This window comes from Mesoplodon densirostris, chromosome 1 (assembly GCF_025265405.1).
Source record: "Mesoplodon densirostris isolate mMesDen1 chromosome 1, mMesDen1 primary haplotype, whole genome shotgun sequence".
NCBI lineage: Eukaryota > Metazoa > Chordata > Mammalia > Artiodactyla > Ziphiidae > Mesoplodon > Mesoplodon densirostris.
This window is the reverse complement of record NC_082661.1, coordinates 63,681,513-63,692,828: the sequence shown is the minus strand read 5'-3', so window position 1 is coordinate 63,692,828 and position 11,316 is coordinate 63,681,513. Positions and strand designations below refer to the sequence as shown.

The 11,316-nt window shown below is 43.4% G+C and overlaps 1 protein-coding gene across 1 annotated transcript in view; it reads left to right on the top strand.

Annotated features, from left to right (window-relative positions):
• The first annotated feature begins 6,297 nt into the window (after nucleotides 1-6,297).
• Nucleotides 6,298-11,316, top strand: part of CD38 (CD38 molecule) — a 36,569-nt gene continuing 31,550 nt past the window's right edge. The window contains exon 1 of the mRNA XM_060085032.1: nucleotides 6,298-6,512. Within this exon, the coding sequence (XP_059941015.1) occupies nucleotides 6,298-6,512 (215 nt within the window). The remainder of the gene's footprint in view (nucleotides 6,513-11,316) is intronic.

Sequence of the window (11,316 nt, the reverse complement as noted above, 5' to 3'; positions counted from 1 at the left end):
GCTGTATACCCAGTACCTCAAACAGTTCATGGAAATGCCTTCAACGTATACAGTGATGTATGTCAATTATTTCTCAATAAAACTGGGAGAAAGAGGTTGAAAAACTGAAACAGTTCATGGAACATAGTAGGTGCTCGATGAATATTTAATGCATGAATGGATGAATATATGAATGAAGAAAGATTTGCATTGAAGTGTGATATTCATCACCGTGCAGTTTTGTAGTGTCTACTAGGTGTCAGAGACTTGCTAGTCATTGGGATAATACCTGAGAAAAAGACTGCTTCGAATTAAAGTCTAGTGTAGGGCTTCCCTGGTGGTGCAGTGGTTGAGAGTCCGCCTGCCGATGCAGGGGACAGGAGTTCGTGCCCCGGTCCGGGAAGATCCCGCATGCCGCGGAGCGGCTGGGCCCGTGAACCATGGCCACTGAGCCTGCGCATCAGGAGCCTGTGCTCTGCAACGGGAGAGGTCACAACAGTGAGAGGCCCGCGTACCGCAAAAAAAAACCCAAAAAACAAACAAAAAAAAACAAGTCTAGTGTAGGGCAAGAGGAATGAGGAAACTGATCAAAAACAAACAAATGAACAGAGAAAACAACCAGGAAGTATAGGGTGCTATGGAAACTCATGACAGGAATGAGAGAGCTTGTAAAAGATTCTAGACATGGCGTGTGTAAGCTGTCATTTGAAAGTTCAGGAAAGAGCAAGGAACTAGATGAAGGAGGTGGAGTGTGGGGAGAGCTGAGAAGTTGCCAAATCTGTTAGGCTAAGGTTAGCCCTAACTGAGGAAGTGGCTGTGTTGATTTATCATAACAAGCAAGCCAGGGCACTACAAAAAGAGCAGACAGCTCAAGTGAATTAAAAACAATCCAAGGCATTCTGCCAAGTCCTATTAAATCTGTTTCATTGACAATACAGAATAAAGAGTGAATGACGTGGTCTTGTTATGTTTCAAGATATGGGAGGAGAAATCGTGCAGCTTTCCTTTTCACAAGACTACGAGAAGAAAAAAACCCCAGATGACAGGCTGTGCTGTGTTTGACATCAATGAGTGGGCGTTTCTGTTGTTTTTGATATTCAGCATCTATTCACACTTCTTCTGATTTGAAAACACGTTAGGGAGACAAATGCCTTCCTAGGAAAACAAGTCCACCCTGAGCTTCCCGGTGATGCTCAGAGCGTCATGGCTGCCGTGGATGCATGCCCAAGAACGTGTTTCCAGAAGTTCTCACGCTGGACCACAAACCCTCTGTGAGAACAAGTTGAGTCTGTCAACTCTGGGCCAGCACAGAGTGGGAACCCATTAACTATCTGCTGCCTAAGGACGTAGAGGTAGTGTTGGTAGGACAGGCTTGAAATGAGATTGTCTCGGTTCAAAACCCTTCTTGATTAACTAACCATGGCCAAATTGCTTACCTTTCTAAGCCTCTGATTCCTCATCTGCAATATGGAAATACTAAAATATTTACATGATGACAATATTGTAGGCTATTGTACACAAAGTATTCAACACTAATTGATGTTAGTAATTATTACTGAAGGAGGAAAAAGAAGAATTATGTAATTAATCATAGCCTCTCCGCTCCCCTCCCTTCAACACTGCACTTTACTTCTCAGATGAACAACAGATGCCCACTCATGGGTGGGTTTTAGCTGGTGAATCTGATGGAGAGGGAGTTGTTCATTCTGCAGGCATTGCTTGAGTGCCAACTGCATACTAGGCATTGTCCTGGTGCTAGGACAAAACATAAGCTCTTGTGGAGCTGGGCTTCTGGTGAGAGGCGTGGGAAGAGGAGGAAGCCCCTTTTCTACAGGCTGTATCGCGCGGAAGTTGGCTGCTCTTTGCTTTATGCGTACACTCCCAGGTTCTTACAGCCAGCCTGAACACTGGGAGAGTACCGGATAAGATGCCCAGCTCAAAGAGCTACCTAGGGATGGAGAGTTGGGATTTGAGCCTGGGCTTAGGGTTTTGGGAAAGGATATATGGCCTGGCAGGGACCACATTTGCACAGTGAGGAGGAAAGAGCAGAAATTTAAATATATATATATATATATATATATATATATATATATATATATATATATATATATATATAATATATTATAACTACTTTTAAAGCTGTCAGAGATTAGAAAAAAAGGCTGGAAGGAGAAATACCAAAATGCTAATGGTAGTTGGGTTAGGGTTTTGGAATGGGAGTAGAGGCAATGTTCTTCTTTTCTCTATTCCCAGTTGTTTAAATGTGATTGTATTACTTGCATGATTTAAAAATGACTCATGAAGCTGACCAAGGAAAATAAGAGCTTGAAACCCACATTCTAGGACCAGCACTTCCACTAACCAGGTGTGTGGCCTGGGGGTGGTCACTCCTCTGGTGCCCCAGACATTCCATCGTCTGCCCCCAGTTTGCCCTACAGTTCTGTTTCCATGTCTCTCTCCCTTTTGCAAATCTGCCTTGCCCTTCCACAGACTCATCTAGTGTCACTGTCTCTCCAAAGCCTTCCGAAAATCTACTCTGACTCACCGCCATCCTTCCTGTCCTCACGCAGCTCCCCCATTATTAGTGCTTCTTTGTTGAATACTTGCTAAGGGGTCACTCAGCTATTCTCTCTATATGTCACCTGATTCAATGCTCAAAATAATTCAGTGATGCACGTAGATATTTTTAAGCCAACTCTACAGAAGATGAACTTGTCCTTCAGAGAAGTTTTCTTACTTGTCCATGTGGCAGGGATCACTCAGGTCTACCTGATCAGAGAGCCTGTGTTCTTTTTTTCTTTTTTTAAAATTAACTTTTTGATCATTATTTCTATTGTTATAACATTATGGTTGAAGTATATGGGCAATTAAATTTCCACTTCAGGAAATATGTTGAAGCTTTTTTTTTTAATTGAAATACAGTTGATTTACAATTTTCTGTTAGTTTCAGGTGTATAGCAAACTGATTCGGTTATATATATGTATTTTTTTCAGATTATTTTCCATTATAGGTTATTACCACGTATTGAATATTGTTCCCTGTGTTAATGGTTAATCCTCATTGCTTATCTATTTTATATATACGTAAGTATGTATCTGTTAATCTGTAACAGTATGTATCTGCTAATCCCATACTACTAATTCATCTCTCCCCCTCCCTTTCCCCTTTGGTAACCATAAGTTTTGTTTTCTATGTCTTAATTCCTGCAGACCTAGTCTCAAGCAAAACCCTGGTCTAGTTGGAGAGGACACCTTGAAGAAATTCTCTGGTCTGGGTGATCCACACCAGAGATTTTGTGTTCTGTATTGTCCCAGGAGATCCACTGGCATCTGTGTTCTTCTGCTAGGAAAGTGTACAACTTGGAGACCTGACTCAGTTTGGGAGCTCAGTGGGGTCAGGAAAGGCTTTCTGAGGAAGTCACGTTGAAGGAACTCAGCAGGGGTTGGGTAGGGGTGGGAAGGTAACGGCATCTGTGAGGGCCCAGCATCAGGGAAGAGCTTGGGTTGGCTGGAGACAGAGAGAAGGGCCCCAGGACAGGAGTGCCATAGGGGCTGGGGGGCGAGGTGCCCTTGGAGGCTGGAGGCTTCCATGCCTGCTTTCTGTGAATAGAGCAAGTGGGGAGTTGGGGTGGGTAAAGTAACCAGAGTTAGGTTTCAAAAGCTACATCTTCACAAAGCGTGGCTTAAAAGAAGGAAACCCTCGCTGACTGGCTTTTCTTTAGCTTCCTGACCCCTTAACAACACCCTGGGAACCTCTGATGTCCCCACCCCATCCTCCCTCCTGGTCTCCTGAGCTGCACTGGCCCCACCCACTCTCAGCAGGTGACTTTCTCTATTCACTGAGAAGCAGTCAGAAGCCACCGTCCACACGTAGTTGCTGTCAGCAAATCCACCAGCCCTCCTCCCCTAAAGCTATGTCCTCCACCTTCCTTCCATGAGGGCTGGAGCACCTGCCACACCAGCTCGTGCCTGGGATTCCTCTCACCTACATGTGAGCTCTTCCGCTACAGCAATTTCCCCTCTTCTGAATTATCAGTTGTTGCCTGTCCACTGGGTTACCCTGTCATCCTTCAAACATATTATACAGGTCTCTGCTCAATATCAAGTCCTCAGTTCCTTTTGACAAAAAAGGCTCTTCCAAAAAAAGTCAGCCAACTTACTGAAGCCACCTTCTCTTCTCACATACTCTCATCAACCTACTCGCATCTGGCTTTGTCCTGGACCTTCCTCTAAAACTGCTCCTGCCAGCTGCTCCAGTAACTCCCAAGTGGCCCTCCTTCTGGTGTCAGGGGTCTCTCTGCCCAGTTCTCTTTGCAGGAGCTCTCCTCATCTTTCTGATCTCTCTGCACACGTGCCCCATGGTGGAAACCTTTCCTTCTGTGTCCGCAGACACTCTCTACATGATCTCATGTATCCTCTTGGCTTTAAAAACTAACTATATGCGAAAGGCTCCCATATTTATGTCTCCAGGGTTGAACCCTTGCCTGAATACCAGATATTTATACCCAATTAGCTATCGATGTCTCCTCTTGGGGATCTAATAGGCATCTCAAACTTAACACCTCCAAAACCAAATTCTTTCTTCACACCTTTTCCCCCAAACCAAATCTATTTCACCCCTAGTTCTCCCTTTGTTATACAGGGCAATGCTGTCCTTTCTCTGGTCAGTTACTCAAGCCAAAATTCCATCTTAGACCCCTCTCTTTCTGGTAAACCCCACATCCAACTCATCGGTAAATGCCATTGCTTATGCTTTCAAACTACATCAAGAATCAACTTCCTTTTTTCTTTGCTGCTTTTGTTACTACTCTCCTGGTTAAAGTCATCATAACTGGTCTCCATCTTTTTCTCCTTGCTTTCTCACAATTTATTCTCAATGCAGAAACCAGATTGGGCCTTTAAAATGTCATGCCTGATCAAGTCAATCAGTGACCTTGAATAGGTTAAAAATAAAATTCACAGTCCAAGAAGTCCTATCTTGTCCTACAGGGCCATGGGTGACCTGGCCTCCTCTTACCCTCTGAACTTCTCTCCTGTTCTGCCTCCCTCACTCTTGCATCCCAGCTCCAATGAGGTCCTTGCTGCTTCTGGAACAGGCCAAGGGCTTTTCTGCTTCAGGGCATTTGCACCTGCTCTCCCCTCTGTCTGGAAATTGCTTGCCCCAGGAAGTCTCTTGGCTTGATCTTCCACTTGCCTTAGGTCTCTGCTGAAATGTCACAGATGCTCCTAGTGCTAGGAAACCTTGAGAGAGGCAATGTAGGGGGCATCTGGGAAAAGCTACTGGATTATTTATTGAACCACTACTTTGAGTACTTACTGCATGACAGACACTTCCAAGCAACACCTCATGGATTACAAAACTGCATCCCCTCCACAGCCTCAGGGAGCAGGTAGGAATAGCTAACACTTAGTGAGTGCTTACCATGTGCCAGGCTAAACACTTCGTAAATATGAGCTCATTTAATCCTCATAACAGCCCCATGAAGTGAGTACTGCTATGGTGTCCACTTTACATCTGAAGCACAGAGAGGTCAAGTAACTTACCCCACATCACCCAGCCAGAGCTCAGTTTGAACCCATAGCTTAATCTGATGCCGATGGAGAGAAGGCTTAAGTAGAGCCTTTACAGGGCGCTGAGCAGGTATTCCTCAACATTAAGAGTAGAGGTAGAGCCTTCCTTTGCGGGCAGAAGGCATTGCATGTACACAGGTACGGAGGCAGACAGTCGCCTTGACACTGTCCAGGAAGCAGGTGTGGGTAAAGTGTAAAGTGCGGCTTGATAAAGGGAGCCGACTGAGGAGTATAAGGCTGTATTCTGTCTGTTCTTTGAGTGCCTGCCAAGTAAGGTCAAACTGGTGGCTTTCTGCTCAGAAGTTGGGAAGTGAACGGCTGTAGTAGGTGCTGAAGGCTTTATTATTATTATTATTATTATTATTATTATTTGACATCTTTATTGGAGTATAATTGCTTTACAATGGTGTGTTAGTTTCTGCTTTATAACAAAGTGAATCAGTTATACATATACATATGTTCCCATATTTCTTCCCTCTTGCGTCTTCCTCTCTCCCACCCTCCCTATCCCACCCCTCTAGGTGGTCACGAAGGCTTTTTAAGACCTTGAAATCCTTGTTGGTCGAGCGACCGCGATCGAAGAACTTTGAAGGAGGGAATGGGGGTGGGAAAGGAAGCGGAGAAAAGGCAAGTGAGAGATAAAGGGGAAGTGCAGTTTCAGAACCGAGCTAGCTCTCTCCTCCCTGCCTGCCCAGCCTCCAGCAGCCTCTTCTCCAACTTCCCCACGGGCGACCCGCGTTGGACCCCATGGCCGACCGCAGACCCAAGAAAGCCAAGATCTGTCTCTGCATGTTTCTATGTCTTCTGGTGGGGGTGGTCATCGCGGTGGTGGTCGGAGTCCGGATGTGGCGCCGCTCGTCCGAGCACATGAAGTGGAATGGGACAGGCACCACTGCCCATTTTCAAGAAATCATCCTGGAGCGATGCTACAACTACATGCAGTTGGTGCAGCCGGAGTTCAGGTGAGTTGGCGTCTTTGGCGCATGACGGGGCACCGCGCGCTGTGGTGACTGGGCACAGCTGGGCACAGCCGGACAGTGCGCTCCGAGTAGCCGTCTGGATTGCCTGAAACAAAGCACCGACTGTTCCGAGTCAGCTGAGAGCCCGCGGGGCAGTGCTGAGTAGGGAGTCCGGGCTCGAGAGTCCGTGCGCCAGTCCCCAGAGGTGCAGGCGGGCGGTGGCGAGCGTGCTGCTCCTTGGCCCTTGCGCTCAACTGGTGGACACTTGTCAGAGACGCCCGGAGCCCGGCCCCATTTGGGACCGCAGCCCCACTCGGGCAGGAAGCCGGGGAGTTGCTGGCGTTTCCTACATTTCATGGGGTTTGCGTTCGCCATCTCTGACCCAAAAGTGCCCCGGACAGTTACAAACACCTGGTGAAGTGGCTTGCGGAGCCTGAGGTGGGAGGATGGTGTCTGAAGGGCCCGATCACTGAAGTTAGTTTCATTCATTACTATAAAACAGCATCCCGAGTCTTTTTGTGCGCCCTGAAATGAATGTGACCACAGCATCCAATAACAAACCAAAACAAAGCAGTAACAACTTAAAAAAATTTTAAAGATAAACACACAGTATAGCGCATCTGCTTAATGAATCCGTTCAGATTCTAAAAACACCTGCACCCAGAATCCTAAAAACACCACCCACATAAGTCTACGGAACTTTCCGGAAGGTTCCTCGGGGCCTCTCCCAGCTAGCTTCTAATCTCTCCCCATAGTAAAACGCTTTCTTGACTTCTATTCTCAGGGCTTGGTTTCACCCGGAAAACTCAGTTTTCGAAGTTGTACATAAAGCAGAATAAGCTGGGAAGTAAAGAGTTGCTTCTCAGGCTGCCAAAGGCAGGCAGGGGAGCCGCGATTTTCATCGTGTGCCTGAGATCAGTTCTGCCTCCAAACACCCGCGATCCCAGGGGATGAGCCCTGAGACGCACCAGGGAATTCCTAAATTTTATGTTTGTATCTATTTTCTCTGACCCTAAAAAGCTTGGTTCCTAATAACATTAACATAATTATGTATTTGCTTTCATATATACAAATAATTATATGTATGTATTTTATTATTATTACTAACAAAATATCTAAATGTCTTTATGGTTCTTTTTGTCCTTAGGATATAGGATACATCCACTAGTGATGAATAGTGATTTATAGAGCATGTACCACTGTCTGACACCTTATTAAAGGGATCCTTCTGGCTGCTGGGTTGAAAATAGATGGTAGTGGGTCAAGGACAGAAGCATGGAGGCCATTTAGAGTTCTTGTAGCAGTTCAGGTGAGAGGTGACTGCGACTTGGATAGTGATGGATGGTGATGAGAAGGGGAAATATTCTGGATACATTTTGAAAGTAGATTCCATGTGATTTGCTATGGACTTGTGTATGGGATGGTAGAGAAAAAGAAGAAACAACAAAAACTCCAAGGTTTGTGGGCTGAGTTACCAGAAAAATGAATTTCCATTTATCAAAAAGGGAAAGACTGGGATGAAGCAAGTTGGGAAAGGAACCACCGGTCTGGCTTTGTACATAGTAGTTTTGCAATGTCCATTGTCATTCAAGTGCAGATATTGAATAGGAAGCTGGTTTCTATGAGTCTAGGGTACTAGGGAGAGGTCTGGGCTGGAGATATAAGTGTGGAAGTCAACTGTGCATAAAAATTCAAGCAGATGTTTTATAAGGAGGAAGTGTTAATTGTCTTATTCAAGTGATTCCGACTGGTTAAGTAAGATGAAAACTGAAAATTGACCAATGGATTGATGACTTTGACAAGATCAGTTTTAGAAGAGTGGTCATGGTGAAAGCCTGTCTGGAATGGATTCAAGAAAAAGATGGGAAGAGAGGGATTGGAGACTGTACATAGACAGCTCTCACCAGGGGTCTTGCTGGAAAGGAGAGCAGAAATAGTGTGCTGGTTGGATGGATAAGGAGGGATTCAAGATGGAAGAAATTGGGGTTTGAGAGCCAGCTTCTTTAAAGTCCACTGAGAAGTTGTCTAAGTAAAGAATGCTTCCTGGGCTTCCCTGGTGGTGCAGTGGTTAGGAATCTGCCTGCCAGGGCAGCAGACACAGGTTCGATCCCTGGTCCTGGAAGATCCCACATGCTGCGGAACAACTAAGCCAATGTGCCACAACTACTGAGCCTGTGCTCTGGAGCCTGCGAGCCACAACTACTAAGCCCACGTGCCACAGCTACTGAAGCCTGTGCACCCAGAGCCCTTGCTCCTCAACAAGGGAAGCCACCGTGATGAGAAGCCCGTGCACCACAACAAAGAGTAGTCCCTGCTTGCAGCAACTAGAGAAAGCCCAACTAGAGAAAGCCTGCATGTGACAATGAAGACCCAATGCAGCCAAAAATAAAATAAGTAAATTTATATATATGAAAAAAAGAATGCTTCTAGATTTCTACAGTTTCCTAAGGTCTTTGACAATTGTCCTACCAATATCAAATTCAGCAACATTTTTAAAGTGACTCACCTGGGTCATTTTTACCAAAAAATTCAACTTAGTTTTCATAGAAAACATGTTTTTTTCTTTTTCCACTTATCCAATTTATTTATGAACAACTTAATGAAAGCATATAATTAAAGCAAAAACAACAAGCATAAACATATTCAAGAATAGGTAAATAAACAACCAAGTGAATGAAAATGAAAGTTCTTGGGGAGATAGGCAACTTGTACAGAGAGAACAGAAAGTGGTTCAGTTAAATACTGGTCAGTTAAGAGATTTTTTGCAATAAATGAATTTCGAAGTGGTCATGCATTTTTTCTTGCTGTTAAAGATCTATTTCTTGCCTTAGACCTAGATCAGGTTAGAAAACAACCAGGACAAAATTTTCTTTAAATGAACTGTGGTGGAAAGAACAGATGCAAGATGGTGAGAACAAAACAGGAAACTGAATGAGAGATGAATCAAGAATTGTTTTCCTGTGTGTGTGTGTGTGTGTGTGTGTGTGTGTGTGTGTGTGTTTCAAAGACTAAGGGCTTGGAAGGGAAGAATTGATTATATCCACGAGTTTTCATAGTTGATATGAGTGGGGAATGGGGGCTCATCTTTTTCAAAAAAATATCACCAGTAAATACCTGCTCTGGAAGCGGGGGGGATGATGAGAATCTTGTTATTAAAGACAAAAAGTAAAGTGAAAACTGAGGTCAGAAACTTGAAGAATAAATAGAGCATGAGAATAACATTCTTTTTTCTTCCAATGACATTTTTTTCTAATTATAAAAGTAAAACATGCCCATTTTAGACTACTTGGAAAAATATTTTTAAAATATAGTGAAGAAAACAAAATCACTTAATCCCCCTAGTGGAATTCTAAATAGTGGGGCATACCACAATTAAAAAAAAAAAGTAAGGAGCTTCACAAAAGGAGGCTATATACCTGCTTAAATGAATGGCTTTAGCTTAGTAGTTTTATAGACATAATTCAAATTTCTTCCATAATGAGGCATTTCAAGAATTGCTAAATTTAATTCTCCACTTCTTACCTGCTGTATCAAACATGACATATCCATATAGCAGAAAGTTGCCTACATCTTTAGTCTTTGGATGTTTTGAAACAATTAGTAAAGCTTGATTTGAAGAGATATTAACAATTCCCCCAATGCAGTTACTTGGCCATGGTCCATGTTTGTCTTGATATAGTTCAAAGGTTTGTTTTCTCTTATTATGACTAACAAGCAAATGTTATAAAGTCATTTCTGGTTTTGGTACCTCATGGTGTAAATATTGTGAAATTCATAATAAAATTGCTTCCTGCATTATCTTGGTTTCTAGGAGTAGACATCTGTTTATGAATTAAGTTGTCTAGAGCAGTAATGAAATCTCCTTGGGGATTCTTTAGGAGTAAAGAAAGACAGAAGACATACAGTTGAAACTGGGAGAGATTTAAAACTACAAAGGAGTATGTGAGACAGATGAAAGACAATTAATTGCATTTTGGGGATCTGATTTCATGTTTTAATACTTCTTGGTAAAAATTTTAAAAGGTGCTTTGGAAACCAAGGTTATGAACATATCCCTTTTTTTTTTTTTTTTTTTGCCGTTTTGCGGGCCTCTCACCGCTGTGGCCTCTCCCGCTGCGGAGCACAGGCTCCGGACGCGCAGGCTCAGCGGCCATGGCTCACGGGCCCAGCCGCTCCGCGGCATGTGGGATCCTCCCGGACCAGGTCATGAACCCACGTCCCCTGCATTGGCAGGCGGACTCCCAACCACGGCACCACCTGGGAAGCCCGAACATATCCCTTTACAGCTAAAAATTGTACTTTTTGTATTTGACAGGTCTAGTTTTCTTCATTCTTCCCATTCTCCTTCTTCAATATTCCTTATTGCCCTGGTCATATCTCCTCTCCATTCTTTTCTTAAAAAATTAAACATGTTAAATTATGAAAATGTTAAATGCACTGAAATATTCATAGAACAATGTTACAACTAGCCATTTACACATCGTGCAGAATTAACAGACAATAAAACTTTTGTCATATTTCTGTCAGATCTTTTATTCCCTAGTTTTTAAAGAAATAACATGCTATAGATAAAAATCAAAATACCTCTTCCCTCAATTTTCTTTTCTTCTTTCTCAGAGGCAAATACTACTTGTTTCACTTGTATCTTTCTAGAAATGTTCTCTGACTGTATAAGCATATATTCATATATTCTTCTTTTCTATACACATCCTCTCTTCTCTGTCTCACTTTTTTCCACTTAACAGTTTATCTTGATTATCAATGTAGTTCTCTCTCATTCTAATAATATTCCCCTGTCTAGATTTAC